This window comes from Leguminivora glycinivorella, chromosome 7, assembly GCF_023078275.1.
Source record: "Leguminivora glycinivorella isolate SPB_JAAS2020 chromosome 7, LegGlyc_1.1, whole genome shotgun sequence".
Classification (NCBI taxonomy): domain Eukaryota; kingdom Metazoa; phylum Arthropoda; class Insecta; order Lepidoptera; family Tortricidae; genus Leguminivora; species Leguminivora glycinivorella.
The window spans coordinates 10,414,858-10,437,028 of record NC_062977.1 but is presented as its reverse complement, the minus strand read 5'-3'; the positions used below and the strand labels follow the sequence as shown (position 1 = coordinate 10,437,028).

At 40.5% G+C, this 22,171-nt stretch overlaps 3 protein-coding genes across 3 annotated transcripts in view; 1 reads left to right on the top strand and 2 right to left on the bottom strand.

Annotated features, from left to right (window-relative positions):
• LOC125228029 (atrial natriuretic peptide-converting enzyme) overlaps positions 1-18,305 on the top strand; it is a 42,690-nt gene extending 24,385 nt beyond the window's left edge. The window contains exons 4-13 of the mRNA XM_048132470.1: positions 1,532-1,688; positions 2,783-3,043; positions 12,795-12,978; positions 13,203-13,418; positions 14,266-14,461; positions 14,942-15,117; positions 15,290-15,468; positions 15,832-16,048; positions 16,312-16,460; positions 17,172-18,305. Coding sequence (XP_047988427.1) covers positions 1,532-1,688; positions 2,783-3,043; positions 12,795-12,978; positions 13,203-13,418; positions 14,266-14,461; positions 14,942-15,117; positions 15,290-15,468; positions 15,832-16,048; positions 16,312-16,460; positions 17,172-17,357 — 1,921 coding nt within the window. The 3' untranslated portion in view covers positions 17,358-18,305. The remainder of the gene's footprint in view (positions 1-1,531; positions 1,689-2,782; positions 3,044-12,794; positions 12,979-13,202; positions 13,419-14,265; positions 14,462-14,941; positions 15,118-15,289; positions 15,469-15,831; positions 16,049-16,311; positions 16,461-17,171) is intronic.
• An 881-nt stretch (positions 18,306-19,186) lies between these two features.
• On the bottom strand, positions 19,187-19,457 carry LOC125228275 (protein brawnin). The gene has a single exon (XM_048132773.1). The coding sequence runs from the start codon at positions 19,455-19,457 to the stop codon at positions 19,251-19,253; it is 207 nt and encodes a 68-aa protein (XP_047988730.1). The 3' UTR covers positions 19,187-19,250.
• Position 19,458: 1 nt separating this feature from the next.
• LOC125228274 (small integral membrane protein 4) lies at positions 19,459-19,762 on the bottom strand. Its single transcript, XM_048132772.1, has one exon. The coding sequence runs from the start codon at positions 19,675-19,677 to the stop codon at positions 19,459-19,461; it is 219 nt and encodes a 72-aa protein (XP_047988729.1). The 5' UTR covers positions 19,678-19,762.
• Positions 19,763-22,171: the final 2,409 nt, after the last annotated feature.

The window sequence follows — 22,171 nt, the reverse complement described above, 5'->3', positions numbered from 1 at the left end:
TATATAATAATGTTACGTCACAGAATATACAAATATACATAATAGTACAAGTTACGTATAAAACACAGAACAAAAGACATTTATTTTATTTATAGTATGGCTTTTACACACTGGTTAAAACTTATTATAATTATGTAGGTACATTAAATTAAACACTATTTAAAATGTACAATTCGGCAGATAAAAACTCGCATTATTTGTTAGATTTTTAAATCTTCCGCGGCCCGTTGTACTTGGTGATGGGGCATCCGAACACTATGTGGTGTATAGTCTGTGCAGGGTCTCCACACTCGCATGCCGCCGACTCGCTCCATCCCCACTTGTGCCAGAGATACGCGCAGTTACCGAACCCAGTCCTCAGGCGATTTAGTTTGCACCATATTTGTCTGCTTTCACTAAATCCCTTGGGCCGTTCTTCTGTGCGAAATTGAAAGATGGTGCTGTTTAATTGTTGTTGCTGAGCTTTCCATCTTTCCAACCACGCAAAAGACATCAACGAACCTCTAACACATCTGTCCCTACTTTGGGGTTGGCAGCAGTGCGTTATACACAAAAGTATATTAAATGTATACCAATTTTGCTGAATTATTCCAATTGACTCATAGAAAAGTATTGTATATCTACAATAAGTAGTAACATAAGACATTCAGAACTAGCCACTATGCCTCAGATGTAGCTAGGCAGTATTTCCGTGAGGCAGTAAATCATTACATTAGACTTAGATTTTACATTTGTTTATAATGTATTGTATGCACCTTGACCAAATTTTTATATAGATAAGTGTTATATATTGAAATAAATAATAGAAGCGTACTACGCAAAGAGTTTCGTTGGTCATCATCTATGTATTAATAAGTTAAATAGGCCCGATATTTATAGGCACCAATTTTATCATGCTACGGCGTTGTGAAAATCACAGATCGCGTTTATCACGCGATTAACGGTTAATGCAACATTTGTCTTATTCTGCCAAATAATGTCAGAATCTGTCATATGCCCATTGTTGAATACGCAAATAGCGTGACCATCCTCATACCCGCGGATAAGTGACAAAATAATATTTAATTTATTAGGTTATACAGATGTAAATTATAATAAAGTGACCATGATCAACTCTAGCCGACGTAACGATGAATGGATGTGGGTTACCCAAATCCAAATTCAATCCATCGCCATTGCGAATATTGCGATTAATATCGGTATGTATATGTATTGTACATATATGTTTGACGACCGGTCTGGCTCAGTCGGTAGTGACCCTGCCTGCTAAGCCGCGGTCCTGGGTTCGAATCCCGGTAAGGGCATTTATTTGTGTGATGAGCACAGATATTTGTTCCTGAGTCATGGATGTTTTCCTATGTATATAAGTATGTATTTATCTATTTAAGTATCGCTTGGCTAAGTTGATCTGTGTAAGGTGTCCCCAATATTTATTTATTTATTTATTGTAATGTGGTTACGTTCCACAGGCAAAAAAAGAAAAATCCTAATCAATCTATGGTTTAACATTAAAACAATGGTTGTTTTCCAGTGCGGAGGAAGGCACGCGCGTGCACTTCGAGGTGTCGTTCGAGCCTATCTTCACGGCCGTGAGCACGGGCGAGGTGGTCGCGGTGCTGGCGCGGGAGCTCAACGCGCCCACCGGATACTTCAACGTGACCGTGCTGCCGGAGACGATGCACATTGAGGTAACGAAGCTAGTTGATATCGATATATGGACCAAACATGAACAATGGATAAGAATAAGGTAGGTAATCTCGTTGCTGTCTCTATTGCTGACCGCGTCTGCCGGTGTCAATATTGTCAATGTGATCCTTCCGGACACCATGATCCACATTGAGGTAAACGAAGCTAGTTGATATTGATATAAGGACTTAGCCTGAGCAATGGATAATAAGCATTGGGTAGGTGATCTCGGTGCTGCCATTATTCCTGGTCGCGTCTGCCGATGTCAATGAGGTATTTACATTAAATTTGAGGTATTTACATTAAATTAATTGCCTACACATAATGTAATAACCTCAATATGTATTTTTTTTTCTTCTCTATTACGAAACTATTAACGCCTCAGTGGACTGCGCATAGTGATGCGAATATGGAGAAGTATTCAGTATTATGTGCAACATTTGCAAGTAAGTATTTTAAATACCAAGTTTACTGCATCAACACTACAATATAAGTTATATAAGTTCCTATAGGTTATAGAAAAGGGTGTCTGGTCACGCGTGGCAAAGTAATTGCATTAGCAAGCTTTTCGTGACCGGCTTTTATTATTTAGTACCTTCATAAGGAGCTACATAACTTGAAGAGATAAAATAATTCCACGTTTTATCATGGAAGTACATACCTAGATCGTAGATACTATCTAGCTTAGTTTTTTAGTTACATAAGGTTTCTTTTATTACCGAGATGATTTATCTATTATTGATATTGAGGGTATATTTAACATTTTCATACTAATGTTGCTCTATGCATCGTGAGGAAACCGGACTGATTCCAATAAGGCCTAGTTACCCTTCGGGTTGGAAGGTCAGATGGCAGTCGCTTTCGTAAAACTAGTGCCCACGCCAAATCTTGGGATTAGTTGCCAAAGCGGACCCCAGGCTCCCATGAGCCGTGGCAAACGCCGGGATAACGCAAGGAGGATGATGATGATGTGCTCTATGAACATTTCCTTACAAAAGTAGTCTCTTTTTGGCTGTAGAGAAAAGCGCTCGTTTTCCCCGATAGGTAAGTATTCCATAAAGCAAGTGTTTTTAGTCATAAAATGTTCTAATTCCAGGAGAGCACTGTGATATCATCGCAAGCGCTGCAAGAAACTGACGCAACGCCAGCAGACACGCCAACCACCGAAGCTGTGACCGCAGAAACGGTCGAGGAGCCACGAGAATGCGCCCCTGTCACACTCTCGCTGTGTTCAAGCCTGCCATACAACGCTACCACGTATCCCAACCTCGTGGGGCATCAGAATAAGGACGCCTTGCTGAGAGATCTAGTCGCCTTTAGAGAACTCTTGGATGCCGAGTGCTCTCACTTAGCTCAGGTAAAAAAAAACATTAGAGACTATTCAGTTTTAACTAGTAGTAAAACTAGAACCAAAATCTGAACGAGACTGAAACAGTCATAATGAGTTAGGCATTTTAAGGCCCAGTCTGCTTATGCTTGGCTAAGTTACCGACACAGCATAACAAGTGGCCTAGATTGCGGCCATTGACACACAATTTAGGTAATACCTATGTACGAGCCGTACACCTTAGATGATATGATTCTTGATGGTTGATTGTAGTCTTGATAGAAACACTGATTTTGATACACTTATAAATTTATTGATAACCAAGGTATATTGAGTACTAGCTAGGAGCACGTATAAACGTAAACTAATGCATAAATCGATGTATGGCGTAGTCGCAAATACAGCAATTAAAATAAAGTCATAATTATATTAATTTTAATGCTGACGCGAGAAATGTGCGATGCTTGCATTGTACATATTCCCGGCCAGGAGATGAGAGATTGATAAAAGATGCTGATACATTATTATTATATAAATCTGATCATTACAGCGAAATGTATTGAAATAGAATCAAACAAATGAAATAGAATTTAAGTTGCAAGGAATTATTTGATTGAAGTAAATCCCCTAAACATGGAAATGTTTGTAGAGTTAAGCGCAGTCGCCGCGACGCGATGATCTTGTCTCTCAGGGGGTTGTCCGTTGTGGTGGTGCTCGGTCGCTGACGGGATAGAGCTGCGCGATGTGATGGACATCGAGGTTGGTCGGCGGCCGCTCTCCCGGGGGGCGGCGGCGGCGGCGGCGGCGGCGAACGGAGGGGTGAGGCGCGCGACGAATTGCCGTCGACGAATGTAGCGGCGCACGTACAGCGCTGCTAACACTGCGACAATGCCCATGACCACGTAGATTACTGTGTAATGATGAATGTCGTGGTAGTTGATTCTGTCTGATAGGGCTCCCTCGTTCTTCATATGTTCAATTTGATCTCTGATGACCTTGAAATATTTGTCGTTGTTTTCAAGAGCTGTTGATTCGCCTTGCAAGACTGGTACTGTTAGGTTTATAACGTTGTTGATGGAAGGCACGTCGAACTTAACAACGTTTGATTGTGTTTTGATTTCGTTCGAGAGTTTCTTCTGGGGAAATATAGTAAAGGCGTCTCCATTCAACACGCACTCTGTTCGAAGGGTTAAGATTCCTGCCTTGTTCAAATGCTCAGCCTTGACCTCCTGTCCGCATATGATTCTCGCAGTACATTCGTCACAACAAAAGTATAGGTATGTATTCATAGTGCTTAGTTCCGTCCATATGTTTCGACAAGTGTCAGAGTCAGCTGAACACTCGTTCGACATTTGATCGGCGATGCAGAGGTGTGAGTCAGACTTTAGTTGATAAATTGGACCTTGTAGCGTACAAATGAGAGTATATGAATCGTAGTGCGAGCATTTATTTACAGTTTCATCCAACATAGGTATATACGATTCTTTTTTGATGTTTATAGCCACTTGTTTTGCTATGGGTCGTATTTTGCTCATATTTTTTCCAACTTGACGTGGGATTGATATTAATCTGAAGAGTTCATACACATCTTGAAAAACTAAGGGAATCTTGATTTCGAAGATAAGGTACTGACGGGTCATTCTTGTTCGCACTTTCATTAATTGATATAGTTTGGGTAGATCTGTGTTGATGTTCTCGCAGGGTAGAGTCAAATCCTTTGGCATCTGCCCGGCTATGATGTTCAGCTCATCTTTCAACTGTTGTGGTGTCAAGAGATGCACGTTAAATTTGCCATAAATAACGTTAGCAATGGTGTCCAATAAAGTGTCTTGTATGCTCTTCAGGTTCACGAGTATGTTGTTAGCGATGATTGATGATACGGTGATTTCATTTATGTGGGTTGATTCTTGCATTTCAGTTGCCTGCTTGTTAAGGCTCTTCTCGATGTTGTTTATGTGTTGATTGAACGTTTTGTGTTGATTTTGCATTGATGTTTCAACTCTTTTCAGTAAGTTAGCTTCCGCCTCGATAACCGAAGTTTGATTCCTCCATAATTGTGCTAAATGTTTCTCATTAGCTCTGGTCAGGTCGATGTCCTTCTGATATTGTTCGGCAAACTGTTCATCGAGCACGCCGAACAGGCTGTGAGCGACGTTACCGACGCCGTTGAAGAAGGCCCTTCTCTGTCGTGGGGACTCGACGCGTTGACCGAGTAGCATGCTGTCGTAGTATTTTAGTTCCGAAAAGGCGTGGCGCAATTGAGTTAGGACGATGTTGCACTGTTGTTTATTTTCGAGGGCGTGACACATATTTTCCAAGTGTCTGATGTATTTGGAAAATAGTTCTGATCCTTCCCAGTACGGATTGATGTCATAATAAACTACAAGTTTCCACTCGTCTCGGGCCAGCTTCATGTTCGTTATTTTATCAAAATAAATGCCTTGTCCCTCTTTGAAATGTGACACGCTATGATTGCATTGTGCCGGTGATATAATTAACATAAACAGCATAAGCGCCATAGTGATGTAATTGATGAGTTTTGATCTTGTTTTCCTTTGTTTTGTTTGTTTTGCTGGGGGCGTGACCGACGAGGGCAACGTGTCTTCTTTCTGTACTTCTTTGGTTGATGATGATGATTCGTTTTCTGATACTGGCAGTTTAGACAGTTTGATAATGGGCCTTTTGATTATTGAATTTTTTGTCTTTACTGAGGCGACACGGACAAGTCCATCCTTTCCTTCGTGGACTTCTGATACCCTGCCAAGGGCCCACTTGCCAGCAGGTAAGTTTGCGTCGTGAATGATTACGACGTCGCCGATCTCAATGTTTGGCTTGAGTTGTGTCCATTTACAGCGTGATTGTAGCTGACACAGGTATTCAGTTTGCCATTTCTTCCATATATCTTGGAATATTTTTTGTGTTAGGCGCCACCGAGTGCGTTCGTCCCTTTCTGTTTCAACGATGTGGAGAGTCGGCCCGCTCGATAAAAAGTGTGCCGGCGTGATGTAATCCAAATCATCAGGGTCTTCGGTCAATGCGCACAGGGGACGTGCGTTTAAACAACCTTCTATCTGTGCCAATAGAGTCGAAAATTCTTCGAAGGTTAGATGTTGTTCTCCCAGCACTCGGTGAAGATGATGTTTGAGACTCTTTACCGCTGATTCCCACAGGCCTCCTGCGCTGGGCCAAGAAGGAGCGTTGAAGTGCCAGCTGATGTTCATATCGCTGATGGCGTTGAAGAATGATTCATCAAGCGAAGCAGTGATCTCTTCATATTCTCTTCTGATTGCTTTGTTGGCTTTAGTAAAATTTGTGCCATTGTCACTGAAGATGTGACGTGGTGCTCCACGCCGGGCGGACATCCTCCGTAGAGCGGCCAGAAATGATTCCGAGCTTAGGTCTGAAACTAGCTCTAAGTGCACTGCCTTTGTCGCCATGCAAACAAACACAGCAATGTAGCCTTTAGTCGTTTTGATGTCGCGACCTTTGCTTGCCTTCACTGATACGTATCCCGTATAGTCAACACCGGTGTTAAAAAACGGCCTTGATGGATTTGATCTCGACTCAGGTAAGTCTCCCATGAGTTGTGATTGCTTTGGGGTTTCTGCTTGAGGCATGTTATGCAACGACGGAGGCGATTTTTTGTAGCTCTATTACCTCCTATGATCCAGACTGATTCTCTTAGCTTCGAGTGAGTGAGTTTGGCAGTTCCGTGCAAAGTAGCTTTATGTGCTTGATCTATAAGCAACTCGGTCAAACGACCTCTATGTGGAATGATAAGAGGATGCTTCATTTCCCAGCTGATGTGTGCATTGTGAAGGCGTCCTCGAACGCGTAGCATTCCATTTTGATCCAGGAAAGGTCTTAATTTCACAATATTGCTTTTTAAATGCACTGATTGATTTGTTTTCAAATTTATTATTTCATTTGAAAACTCTCTTTCTTGCACGTACTTGATGATTCTATTTTTAGCTGTGTTTAACTCGTCAGCTGTTAGGTAACTCGAGCTTTGCTGACGCCGCGAAGCCACTCGTAGTATCCAGGCGAGTACGCGGGTGCAGTGAGTCATGTTGCTATGCTTACATATTAATTCATTGATAATATCGCCGTCTGTTTGTTGACATGTTACCGCGTGGCTTTGTTTTGATATTTTAACCTCTTGATCCGTAGTGAACGTGGGCCTTTCTTGATTTTCACTGTATGATGACAGCCAGTTTGGTCCATTCCACCAAAGATGGTGTTTTAATAACTGCTGGGCCGTGATTCCGCGACTAGCGCAGTCGGCCGGGTTTTCTTCGGACTTGACGTAGTTCCAACAAGTCGGTGGTATGATTTTTGTAATTTTCGTAACTCGGTTAGCTATAAATGGCTTCCACTTGCTAGGTTCGCCGTTTAGCCAGCCCAAAACTGCTGTACTGTCAGACCAGCAGACCATTTTGATTTGGTTTTCTGACAGAGATAGCTTGACCTTCTCCATGAGGGCTGATAGAAGTAGAGCTGAACACAGTTCTAGTCTCGGCAAGGACACAGCTTTTTTCGACGGTACAAGTCTTGATTTTGCTGCTATCAGTACCGGCGGCGGCGGCGTTGCTTTTTTGTCGTCGGTGGAGATAACACGGCAGTAGATTGCACATGCGTATGCTTTAGTTGATGAGTCACAATAACCGTGTAGTTCGATTTCTTGATTCTTGCAGGTATTTAGCCAACGCGGGATTTTGATATCTTTGATAACTTGGAGGTCTTGTGAAATTGTGAACCATTCTTTCTTGATATTTTGGGGTATTTGATCGTTCCATCCGATGTCATTTGATATGACATTTTGAAACAGTAACTTCAGTTTCGTGGTTACTCGTGACAGCCATCCCAGAGGGTCAAATACTTGTGCTATATTTGACAACAACTCTCTCTTCGTCATTGTGATTGATGTTTGAGTTGGGAGTGGTGCAATTTTTAGTTGGAAACCGAATACATCTTCCTGAGGATGCCAGCGTAGACCCAGCGTTTTCGTTGTTTCTTGATCTTTAAATTCGAACGTTGCTAGCTGATCTTGAGTCTTACTAGCTCCTTGCAGTAGTTCGGGCGTGTTTGATGACCATTTGCGAAGATTAAATCCTCCTGATTGTAATAAATTGATCAAATCTTGTTTCATTTTCTTCGCTGATTCGAGATCGTGACAGCCGTGTAGCAGGTCATCCATGTAAAAACTCTCTTCAACGACTTTAGCCGCTTGAGGATAGTTGTGGCGTTCGTCGTTGGCCAGCTGTCTTAAAGTCATCATAGCTAACCATGGAGCAGCCTTGGTGCCATATGTTGTTGTTGTTAGAGCGTATTCACGGAACCTTTGATGTTCATTGTCTCTCCATATGATTTTCTGATATTTTTGATCTTGAATGTTCATACCAATCATTCTAAACATTTTTTCAATGTCTGCCACGTACGCGACCTTGTATTGTCTCCACTTGATGATGAGTGACAATAAGTCGTGTTGTAAATTGGGTCCGCTGTACATGATGTCGTTCAGACTTGTCCCATTTGACGTTTTGGCAGACGCATTGAAGACCACCCTATGAGATGTAGTTGCTGACTCAGGTCTTTTCACGCAATGATGTGGCAAAAAGCACTCCTGTGTCGAGTTGGGTGGCCCGTCGACTTCGTCTGTACATTCGCGCATGTGGCCTAAACTAATGTATTCTTGTATAAACTTCTTGTACTCCTTTTCGATATTGTGATCCTTTCGAAACTTCATCTCGAGTTGCCTGAACTGTGCTATGGCTATGTTCTTTGAGTATCCAAGCGCGTCTTCCTTCTCTGGCTTCAACGGCAATCGAACAACATATCTTCCGTCCTCTTGTCGAAAAGTAGTTTCGCGGTAGAAGTCTACACAATGTTGATCTTCTGATGACAAATTTGATGTTTCATTGATGTCTTCAATGGTCCAAAAGCGCGAGATATCACTCATGTTGTTGACGATGGTGCAGCATTGTTGATACGATGGCAATGGGACCTTTCCGTTAATGATATACCCTAGTTTCGTTTTCTGGGCTACGGGGAGGTCATCGTCTTTTACTATGGTTCCATTCTGGACGAATTTGGCGTAGATTTCTGTTCCTAATATGATATCAATCTGTCGGCTGATGTTGTAATCCGGATCTGCCAGTGGTAGTCCTCTTAAATATGACAAATCGGGCTTGACGAAGGTTTGATTCGGCAGTGGCAGAGTGAGTTTATTCATGATAAATAACTCGGCGTCAAATTGAAAGTCACAATGCAGTGATGACAAAGTGACGTTTATAACGCCGTTACAGGAGTTTCCATTAATTCCCAGGCCGTACATAGTGTCATCACAGCTTTCCCGGGGTATTTGGAGAAGTTGAGCCGCAGCCTCCGTGATCAATGACATCTGTGCTCCAGGATCAATAAACGCCCTCAAAGTGTGATACTTTCCATCTACTGCCCTTACTTTGATGAGGGCGGTAGGTAATAAAACTTCTATATTTTGTCTACATTCTTGCGTAATACTTGCAACAGTTTTGCGCTTATTAAGTGGGTCGGAAGTCTCTTGTTTCTGACTGTAGGCATCATGCACGAGCGTGTTATGTCGTTCATGACACGTGCGGCATCGACTCGTTGAAAAACATTCCTTATCGTAATGATTATAAAGGCAATTTTTGCATAGATTCAATCTTGCAATAGTGCTTCGTTTGCTTTCTGGTCTTGCACTTTGAAATGTTTCGCAATTAAATATGCCATGATTTTTATTACAAACTGGGCAATGTTTTCTTTGATAATAACTTGATTTAACATCATTTGATTTATTTTGTGATAATGATGAATCTTTTATGCCCATAAATGATTTGTAATAAGGTTTTCTTGGTGCTTCTGATTGCTGAGATGTTTTTGGTGTATCCAACTTGCGGCGGCTCGCTTCATATGATGTAAATTTCATTTCTAGAAAATCTAGGAAGTCCTTTAAGGTCGGCAAGTCACGTGGGTTCTTCAATGATTCGACGTACTCCGTATGACTTTCCGGGTCCAATTTTTGTGATAGAATATGGACGATAAGGGGATCCCATGACACGATGTCCACGCCTAGGTTCCTGATGGCGTTTAGGCACTCGTTGGTGGTGTCATGTAGGCGCTTGATTTGTTGATATGATTGTTGTTGCATTGTTGATAGCGAAAGCAGGTTGTTGAGGTGTGCGGTGAAAATTAGTTTCGTGTTGTTGTACCTGTGATTTAGGATATCCCAACAGGTTTCATAGTTTTCTGAGCTGATGTTCAGATGTTGAATGAGTTTTTCAGCTTCACCTTTAACCTTATTTTTCAAAAATTGCGTCTTCTGTGCATTAGACATCGAGCGGTTATGATGTATTGCTTCATTAAATAAATCCTTGAATGAAACCCACTGTTGATAATTTCCACTAAAGGGTGGGATGTCCATGACGGGGGTTGATTTTTCACGGTGGACCATGGACCATATTTCGGAATTGATAGATTTTTTCATATCGAGGAATTTCTTCTCATATTTGCAAAACGTTTGATTATAAGTTTCGTCGTCTTCGAAAAGTTCACTGTCGATGTCCCAGTGAAGAGTGTCAATAGTTGTCCAACGAGACTGAACTGATTTAAGTAAATCTTCCAATTCCCACTTTTCATTTACTGTGGAGAGGTCGATGTAGTGTAGAGTACGTGCGAAGGCCTTGAAGTTGCTCTGTTGCTTTCTCATCTTTTCTGACAACTTGGCAGCATCGACGCTTGGTTTTTCGGTGATATTGAAAATAGGTGCAATTGCGAAAGCAGAATTGATTGTAGCCTGGGTGGCCGACCTTTCTTGATCTACAGATTGATGGGTAGGGACGGCGCGGCTTTGAAGATCCGATGGCCCAGGTTGATTTTCTTCATTTTTGGTTCTTTCTTCAGCCCAGTTGGGCATCTCTGACGAAGGGAGTGGTGAACGTTCTGTTGGTTTTGGTGAGATTGGTCTCGGCCTCGGTGATAAGGCAGCCTTTTGAACTGTATCCAAATGATCAAGCAATACAGACCGAGCTGATTCGTAGAAGGATTTGGTTTTGATGTATGTTTTTTCGGCAAAAGAAGTGCAGTCCTCGTTCTGGAATTCTAATAACCTTGCATGATTGCTTTGAAACTCTTGCCAGAACCCGTCGAGGCCGGCCAACTTGTTATTAATGTTAGACATAGTCCGACGGCTTGGACCATCTTTCTTGTAGTTCTCAAATAGCCTGTTCATATTGGCCATGAGCTGATTTTGATCACTGCAAATCGCTTCCATTTCCTTGTCTAAACTCATCTTGATTTATTGATATGTAGTAGAGTAGATTGATAATTTGATAGTGAGTATTAATCAAAATATTTGACAATACTGTGGCCACTGATGTATGATATTGATATTGATTACCTTGGTTAACTGATTAAAAATTGATGATAATTTGATAATAGCTGCAGCACTATAATGATGATTTTACAAGTTCGAGATTCCTCTTACTTGATTGATAGTAGACGTCTTCTGTTGATCTTGATATCTTCGATGATGAACTGATTTTTCTATGACAATGAATATAGTCAGGCTTTGATGATTCACTACGCCTGTTTCATCCGCACGGTGAGACCCGCTTGTGGGAGGCCGATTGGACGAAATCACTGTCACAGTCACTGATGGTTTCGAAGGACCATTAAGATGTACGAGCCGTACACCTTAGATGATATGATTCTTGATGGTTGATTGTAGTCTTGATAGAAACACTGATTTTGATACACTTATAAATTTATTGATAACCAAGGTATATTGAGTACTAGCTAGGAGCACGTATAAACGTAAACTAATGCATAAATCGATGTATGGCGTAGTCGCAAATACAGCAATTAAAATAAAGTCATAATTATATTAATTTTAATGCTGACGCGAGAAATGTGCGATGCTTGCATTGTACAACCTAATTAAGTGTCTTGCAGAATGCGAGCATTATACGATTTTTTTGTACATTATAATTACTAAAGTGTTCACCCCTAGGACTCTTTGTAGACGACAATCACGTAACCATGCTTCCGTCACGGCCGAATTGCGTTGAACCCTGAAGCTAATTTGATCGGAAGTGTGAAAACTGCGAAATATTTATTTTTTCTGTTTTTTAAGAGATACCGATTGGTGCAATTGTGCAGTTCGGAGAGCTAGTTATTGTTTCAAAATATCTTTGTGAAAGTTTGTGCGTAAATTGCGGTAGGTAAAATCTCTACAAATCAGAGCCAACAATTTAAAACGATGAATTTAAAATCCCTTAATTTGCTAGGTTTTTTATGACTTAAATAGGAGGCAAACGAGCAGGCGGATCATTTAGTGGTAAGCGATCACTGCTGGTCATGGACACCATAAACACCAGAAGAGTTGTACGTAGGTGTTGCCGACTTTTAAAAGTGGGGTACGCTCTTTTCTTGTAGGTCGTATATCAGTCCGAACCAGAAATACAGCAGGCGATATTTCAATCCACAGTTTACCTATCCTGAAGAAACGCACAGTTAATAACTGCCAATCATTTTAAGTAACTAAAATGAAGATGGAAATGTTGTCGCGTAGGGCACAAAGATGTGGCAGGAATTAATCCGAACAATTTCTCAGAGCAGTCTCCGTTCTAAAAGCGATAAAAATGCAGAGCTAAGGCACATCTCTATTACGCAGCGCCAATGGATCAAGCTGATCAGAAATGCTGGCATTTGGCAATGGGTCGCGTAGAATCAACTTGTTGAGCACGTCATCTTCTGGTTTCAGGACTTCGTCTGCCAAATGCTGCAGCCCCGCTGCGCCGCCTCGCGGCTGGTGCCGCCGTGCCGCGCCTACTGCCGCGCCTTCCACGCCGGCTGCGGCGCGCGGCTGCCCGACCGCCTGCGCCCGCACTTCGACTGCTCGCGCTTCCCGGATTACTTCGGACCCGGCTCGTGTGCGCCTGAACCGGGTATGACACTGTTTCAACTGTCATAATACTCGATGATTGCTTATATTTATTTATTTATTTATTTATAGCCCCGATGCTCCATATACATAACTATACAAATAGTTAATGTATGATTAGTGTCATGATTAGCGATAGCAGGATCATCTTCCATACATTGGAGCGATGTTGTGCATTATCGCGCCCCAGATACTGAAGATCGCATTTAATCAAGTAAATCTTGTCAGATTGCCGCGGCGGTCTCCAGCGGCTCGCGCTGTCCCGCCGCTCGTGCGACGGCGTGCCGGATTGCGCAGACGCCGCGGACGAGCGCGGCTGCGCGCACTGCGCGTCGGCGGGCGGCGGAGCGCTGCGCTGCGCGCTGCACCCGCGCTGCTTGCCGAGACATCTGCGCTGTGACGGCACGCCCGACTGCCCCGATAACAGCGATGAGACTGGATGCTGTGAGTATTACATTACCACTACGCTCTAGGATGTCACAGTATCAGTAGCGGCGAGCTGCATCCACGCTCATTGCCCCAGCGTCGAAGCATACACGACACGACACGAGTACGCGTGGCACGACAGGTATATTCGTGCCTCGGTTGCTGATTATATCCAATCCGGTCCAATGTCGTTTTAAAATAGCCTGCATCAAAATTGTAGCTAATAATTTTCTATTGACCAATATTTTTGGGAGAGCTTTTTAGGGTTCCGTAGTCAACTAGGAACCCTTATAGTTTCGCCATGTTTGTCTGTCCGTCCGTCCGTCCGTCCGTCCGCGGATAATCTCAGTAACTGTTAGCACTAGAAAGCTGAAATTTGGTACCAATATGTATATCAATCACGCCAACAAAGTGCAAAAATAAAAAATAAAAAAAATGTTTTATTAGGGTACTCCCCCTACATGTAAAGTGGGGGCTGAATTTTTTTTTTCATTCCAACCCTAACGTGTGATATATTGTTGGATAGGTATTTAAAAATGAATGAGGGTTTGTTAAGATTGTTTTTTGATATTATTTATATTTTCGGAAATAATCGCTCCTTAAGGAAAAAAAAGTGCGTCCCCCCCCTCTAACTTTTGAACCATATGTTTAAAAAATATGAAAAAAAAATTTATAAAGACTTTCTAGGAAAATTGTTTTGAACTTGATAGGTTCAGTAGTTTTTGAGAAAAATACGGAAAACTACGGAACCCTACACTGAGCGTGGCCCGACACGCTCTTGGCCCGTTTTTTCATTTAGGTATCACTTTATTATGTTTTTGTTTGTTTTGATATCGGATATTCAATAGATCTATCTATCTTCCAGTGTGGGTGTCCCGTTCTCTCGCGGGTTGGCAGCGGGAGACTAGAGAGACGACACTGGGTGCGGTTCGGAGTCGCGGCGGGTACGCGGTGTGGGCGGAGCGCGGTCGCGCCGGCAAGGTTTGCGCGGCACCTTATGAAAACGATAGACGCGCGCTGAACAGCGTTGGAGCGTCGCTCTGCAAGGCACTCACTTTCAAGTAAGAGTCTATACATGATAACACCAGCACGTATTTTATCGTCTATCGCGCGACCATGCTTCCCGTGCTGGGCGATATATAGAGTTACCGGAAAACAGAAAAATCGCATATTGGCTCTCGCCGCCTTGGTCTATAGCCTGCTCAAAACTATCAAAACAGGTGAAGTTATTCTAAGTCAATGAAAGGGCTTTGCTCTAATTGCTGCTCTCTAATAGGTACCTACTTACCTAAAGACAAGTTCTTCTGAATTGTATGTATTCTGCTGTGTCGATTGCAACAATTTTAATTACGATCATGTGAATCGTTGGTTAGGTATTTCAATCTGAAGCAATGACCATTTTAAACCTTATTAGGCCCACTTGCACCAACCACTTAACTCAGGGTTAGTGGGCTGTCAACCCTCGGGTTAACCCTCCATTTTCGTTGGTGCAAGTGGCCATTACTGAATTAGGTTTTATAACTGCAATGTTTATGTTCCAGAGGTGTAGTCAGTGCTGAAGCAGTTCCTGATCTCGAAGCAGAAGCCGAGGATTTGGATACCGAGAAGACTGAACCCGAATACGTTGAAATTGTAGACCCCTTTGCGGCAGAGATCTCATTTTTAAAAAGCGAATGTCCAGAGAGGAAAGTTATAAGGATTATATGTGATCAATTGGGTAAGTTATTTTTTTGGTCCTTCGAACCGGATATTTTTTTTACATTACATAAACAAACTTGTGTTGGTAGGGTCTCCAGCGGATTGTAGGTACCTATTTCTAAGTGTACAATTCTTGTGCTAAAGTTCCGAGGGAAAAATCAGGAATGTAATTTTAGACTTGTATTTTCCAGAGTGCGGCGTACCCTCAGCCAGAGTGGCACAGGCTACAGCCGGAGTGGACGGTCTCCTGAAGTCTGCGCAGCCCGGCGACTGGCCGTGGCACGCCGCCTTACTGCGCTCGCACGTGCACGCCTGTGACGCGGCGCTCGTGCACCCCGCCTGGCTCATCACTACGGCGTCTTGCTTCCAAGTAGGAACAGTCAACATTATCACTCATATGCCCCAAAATGCGGTCTACTGTCAGCTCATGTGGCGCAGTGCTGCGGTAGTGCTTCCAATAGCTCCGAAGCTCCGATGGCATGCTGTCATCGGCCGAGTTTTTTTCGATCTGCCTGATGGGATCGTGATAACATTTTCTAATTTTCCATACACACACTCCCAACTTCTCACTATTTGTATTGTTGTTTATGAAAAGCGACATGTAGAGTATATACAGTACTTACTTTTTTGGGGCGATTTTGATACATTATCGCGTTGATATTCTTTTAGATCTTTTTTTATATTTCGTATATAATGTCGTTAATTTGCCTCATCTAAACCACATTATCAACAGGGTCAACCGAAAGCGGAGTGGACAGCCAGACTGGGCACAGTCCGGATACAAAGCACGACACCTTGGCAGCAAGAGCGACGGGTGGTCGGCATGGTCCGCTCCCCGGTGGAAGGAAGCATGTTGGCGCTGGTGAGGTTGGAAGAGCCCGTGGAAATGACGGATTTCGTGCGCCCGGCGTGTCTACCGGTAGACGGTCTCAACCCAGAGGAATATGAAGGTTAGACTTGAGATTTTTAGCTTGCCTGGATTGTATACCCAAAGGTAGTCCTATAGGCAATAAGTTGTCGCACACTACGATAAGGTTTGGTTTCCAGAAGTCTAGGTAGGTACTAGGTACCTAGATCTAACCCCACTGTTTGTTTTACTTTCGACAATTCTTTGTTACCCTATTAGCGCCTGCATGAAAAGCATGACTTATTCGACCTTAGGCTGGGTTTTCGATAAATTCTGTGTGATTAAATTATTTGTTGCTTATTTCAGTGTGCAACACGCTGGGCTGGACGCGCAACAGGGACCAGGTGCAGCGCATCCAGGTGCTCCCGAGCCCTATGCACAACTGCGAGAACGCCAGCATCGCTACCGTCAATGGTATCTGTGCTGAGCCGCTCTACAATCAGGACGACTGCGATGTATGTACCTTTAACTAGTTTTATTGAGTCATTTATGTCTTCTAAATGGATATGTACGTAGGTTGTAACTGGAAAGATTGCTACGGAAGATCGTAATTCTAATATGAAAAATAATTTCACACCCTTAGGCCTGATTTAGACGGCGTGCGAGCTCGCATGCGATTTTAGTTACATTGCGGGATGTTGAGGTTACATACAATTCTGCACAGCCATCAAATACCGCAATGTAATAAAACTCGTATGCGAGTTCTCGTACCGTCTAAATGGGCCCTAACTCTTAACTCGACAGTCTTAACGACTGTCTATTTATCGTAAGCAGAAGTTTAAAAAGTAACAATTGGTAACCATTATTTTCACAGCTGAATTAATTAATAGCGCTGTAAAGCTAACAGTGGCGGGGCGTGAAAATTTTCGTTGGTAAAGCCGGGGGGGTTTTTGAAATCTGTTTTGTATGGACTTCTACAGATACTAGAGAATTTTAGGGAACCCGTTGGGAATCGAGTTGTATCGACGCTCCGCCACTGAAAGCTAACTACCCTACAATGTACTTATATTTTAAAATCCAGCTACTTACCTACTCTACTGCCTAACAGAGTTTGCTGTAGATACAGTTTATCTACATTATTTGGACTACCTACGTATATTTCTATGATTACATCATGTATGCAATGTTATCTACATTCAATAGTAATTGTTTTTACCTTGTCACAGGAGGAAGAATACGCAGGCAGCTCCATGATGTGCTTCGACAAGCAAAGCAAGCACTGGTCGTTGCTCGGCGTGAGCGGGTGGCGCATCGCCTGCTCCAAGATCGGGCTCGGCCGGCCGCGGATCTACGACTCCGTGACGTCACACATCGACTGGATCCGCCGCACCATCGCCAACGCCGCGAGGTGACCTGACCACGACTATGATCCTGATCAAGCCAGAATTGGATTACCAAATGTGTTCATCAGCCGCGTATTAGAGTAAGGGATTGGGAGAAAATTATTTTTGATACAGGTTGGCCCAAAATATGTTGGAAGTATTTTTGGATGTGTCTTCAATCTTTAGCTAAACTAAAACAAAAAAACATTCTCTTATTGAATTACAATTAATACAATTATTTATAAAATGTATCAATGATATTCCACAGTATTACTCTACTGTATATAAATAGCCTTATGTACTTTTAAGGCAAACCTGTACCAAATTCAACCTTTTAGCTTTTTATCCTGATGCTAGCCTCTGGTAGTAGCGACTGAAGGACATGTGCGATAATTTGTTTCTAGTTCAAGATTGTTGATATCACAGGAAGGGTCAAGCACACTTTTAGATTAGATTTCTTCTATAAAAGGACAATTTGTAATGAAAATGATGAAATTTCTTTTCTAAATGTGTGCTTAACACCCAGACCTAAGCTTTTATAGCTTAATAGGTATATGTAGTCCTGATATGAATTGTGTCATTTGTATGTATTGTTAAGTTTGAAGAAGGAATTGCGAACAAATATAGTAGTCATTGGTGTAATTTTAAAACAGAAACTTGAGATAATCAAGTTATGAAAACTAAATAAGTCTGTAAACAAAATGGTTCAAACTGTGAACAATGACTTTTACATGAAATTGTACCTACTGAGTACCTAACATTTCTGTTATATTGTTTTAAAATTTTATTTTAAATATTTAAGGTACAAATTGACTTCAAATTGGGAGTCACTTAGATGTATTACAGAACCTAATAATTTTAAGATAATTAATTTATTATACATAAACTATGTACAATTTGTAAGTAAGTTTAATTTGATTGTAAATACTTTTTTTATATAAGGAAAGACCAAATTCGAAATAAAACTTTTGTAATGAATAGCTCTGTTTTAATTTAGTTTCAAATCATTACAGCTCTACTTACAATCAGCAGTTCTCAAAAAGTTTGTACAAAAATTAAGGAAAAAGTTAAATTTGTGTTTTTATTCCTATTCTGTTACCAAGATTTCTTTGGTGAATTGAGGTTTTAGTAAGTTTTATTTCGTCATTAAGGATCTCTAGTATCTATATTTTCTTAATTATAACAATTTTCCTGTTTATATCTCACGAAAGTCGACTTATATTACTAAATGTTGATAACAAAATAGGATCAATTAACATTTGCTGACGTGGCATTGTACAAACTTTTTGAGAACTGCTGTAATAGTAGTTGGTTATCTCGGTAAAATGAGATACGGTCGAATTTACGTAAGCCAAAAATAAATCGTATGCCGTTGTTGAGAAGCCGTTCCAGTTTTTATTTAGGTTTAAGATGAGATACTTGTGAGTCATGTGATATGGGGCCCACATACGAGAATGCTGCTTAGTATTTCACTTCATTGTACATATTAAGTAAATAAATAATTATTAGACATACTTACTGTACACTAGCAAGAAGGCTTATGACTGCCAGCGATACATACAATAAGTAATGCATAAAATGGCTATGAGTCTGTAATAAACATTGGTTCATGACATGACACAATGAAATGCCCCAATTGGGATTAAATCCCAGGATCATCAAACACAGGGACTACCAGTTCGGCCAGACTCGTAAAACTCTTTTCTTGGCAAATACCGAAAAAATCTTCAACCTTAATAGTGCCTTACAGAGCAAAAAATTTCTTAGAATTGAAATAGAAAAAGAGGTTATAAAATCATCTATCTTGTAAGAAAATGGTTAATAAAATACTTTGTGGGGATATGAATTAAACAAGTCTGGATTTGTAACTATGAATATATTGTACAAATTAAATGCTCACTCAAGTGTCCAACTTGTAGGATCTTACTTAAGAACACCTTCATCTTGTAATTCCTGTCTGATCTTTTCCTGTACATTGGGAGGTAAATTCTTTAGCTCCTTATTTATATATTCATTTAGATCTTTTAAGGGCTTGTAGTACTGGTGAACTAACTGCGACCCGGCGAGCATAGAGAACGCAGCCGCGGCCGTGAACGCCATGTACTGGCTCCAAGTCACACCCACGGGCATTTCAAAGTGACGAATACTTCTTGATTTTGTCTTCAACAATGTCGTGAGCTTGCCTCTTTTTAAATGTATTATAAAAGTTCACTTCTCCAACTCTCCAATTAATCATTGAAAATTCCAAAGATGCTCCCAGAACAAAGAATATAGGTAAGAACCTATACATCCCAAATGTATTTTTTCCAGGCCATTTGTTTACTAGTTTATGTAGCCAGCCTATTCTCATTTCAAATATTCACTAATAAAAATAAAATATTATTTCTTGCATAACATTCCACCTGAACCTGAATGTAACCTACGATTTCTGTAGGTATTTTAGATACGTCAACGTCAAAGTCACAGCATGGAATGGACGTTCAGATACTATTACTAATCAAACAGTATAATTGTTAGATATGAAAAAAACATATGGATATTAAGTTAAAATGGACATTTATAAAACATTTACATTATTAATATCTTACATGTATTGAATCGTCGAACCTTGAATCGCGTTTCACCGCTATTTAGTTTAAAAGTTATTTAGTGAGAGGTAACATTTCTGATCGTTCTCCAACCTTGTCAAAGTAAAAATGCATTCACAATAATGATTTTAATGTTGTAAACCTTAGTGAGTATTATATTATTTGGTGTAAACCTAGTGTCATTTCCACTTATTAATTTATTTACAATACAATCTTAAATAAATTATCACCACATTTAATATTACTGTAACCTGTAACTATACAGTATCAACGAGAGGCACATCTATTTTGGAATTCGTTATTAAATAAAAGTGCCATGTTCTTGTATACGGAACGCAGTTTTTTTGACAACTAGGCGAAGACTGACGTTTTTGACAGGTGAAGGCTGTGAGTGAAGACTGTGTTTTTAGGTTATTTAAATTTTGAATTTCAGATATTTGTTTACGACAAATGAATGCCAGTAAATATAACCGAATGAGTTAATTTCGCACTAACTAATTTATGCTATGTGAGTTATACGACGTTAATTAATCACTCTCAGTAATTTTCTAAGATTTCGTCTGAATATAATTTTTACCGGGGATTCTAAATATTTTTTCTGTAATAACTAGTTTACTGTTCCAAACCTCTAGACGTTTTATATCGATACTGAATGATAATCATATCGGTATTGTCTGACTCCTATTATTTTGATCCCACTTGTCATAAATCACATTGTTTTAAGTACTGTATCGTGCAGATTGGGATTCTGAAATAGATCGATATATAAGTATAATATTCTCTATGAACACATATTTTTTAAATCTTTATCGATTCTTTGGTACTAGGTAAGGATGGTCTGGTAAGGATGAGTGTGTTGACACCAATTAAAGAAGAACATTATTTATTTCAGAATAAACTGCTGCTACATTGGAGATATCTGAGAGAGCAAATGTGTAATGAATGTCCAACCAAGTAAATGCAAAAAAGTCAAAATATGACAAGAATTATATTGCAACTGTACCACCCATCAAATTGTCAGAAGCCAAACGGCTGAAATTGCATAGTGAAAGCTGGGGATTGCTGACAGAATTTTACTTGGAATCAGTTAAAATCAATCGATACAAGGGCCAAGTTTATTCAGCTGCTACTATAAAAATAGGAGACAGAGCTGGTCAAACAGTGTGTGTTCTGAGAGGGCCAGTTGTTGGTATGTTATTTGGACTTACGGCTCAGGAGTGGCTGGACATTGAAGGCATGGTGGAAAATGAACAGCAGTTATTCTACAGATATTTTAAAGCAGGATTGCACGGAAATTTCAGATGTGAACAGAAACTATTTTATAATTTTTGCTTAACTAACCAAACATCTGAAATTTTACTAGCATTTTTTACAAGATGTGTCAATACAAGAAATAGAGATAAAAGTGATGCTCTGCTTCAAATCAATGAGCTTAGAAAATGCAAACATGATGAATTAAGTTATTATATTGATTATCTTCAAAACAACTGTGATATAAATACCTAATCAAACATTAATGGAAAATTTTAGTCCTAAGTAAGTTTTAATTTAACTAGATTTGTCTTTGTCTTTTTATTTCATATCCTTAATTTTAGAATGCTATGTGTTTTGTTTCATTTGTAGTTTTTCAGCTTTAAAAATTATGTGTATTTATTCATGTCTGATGACTGTAAAATAGATAAATAAAATTTTAAACAATTAATATTAGCTATTTCTCTAAATGAGCCTACTATACAGGGTGATTCATGAGTCGTGAGCAGGAGTGAACAGGGTACTGGGGAGGGTCACGCTGAGCAACTTTCATAATGGGGCAACACTGAATTGTGATTATTTTTCTTAACTATGACTTAATTGATAAGTACTTAATTGATAGCTAATTATCAATTACGTTCTAATTATGACTTAATTGATGATTAACTATCAATTAAGTCATAGTTAAAAAAAAAAATATCACAATTTAGTGTTGCCCCATTATGAAAGTTGCTCAGTGTGACCCTCCCCATTACCCTGTTCACTCCTGCTCACGACTCATGAATCACCCTGTATAATTATCATATTACTGAGTTCCTATATTAAATGATTGAGTCCCAGACATGAAAACTGAATATCTAGTGAAGGAAATCCTTGTAGCAGCAGGATAAGGATAACGCGACGTGTGGGCCGGTAGTCTGGGCGGCAGATTTAAGTTCGCCGTGGGCGTTGACACCGAATCGGTATCGTTTTTGCTAATAACGATCTTGAAACAACATTATGTGG

Excerpts from the sequence above, each read along its gene's own strand:
- LOC125228274 (XM_048132772.1), bottom strand. The coding sequence starts at position 19,677 with ATGAGAATAGGCTGGCTACATAAACTAGTAAACAAATGGCCTGGAAAA.
- LOC125228275 (XM_048132773.1), bottom strand. The coding sequence starts at position 19,457 with ATGCCCGTGGGTGTGACTTGGAGCCAGTACATGGCGTTCACGGCCGCG.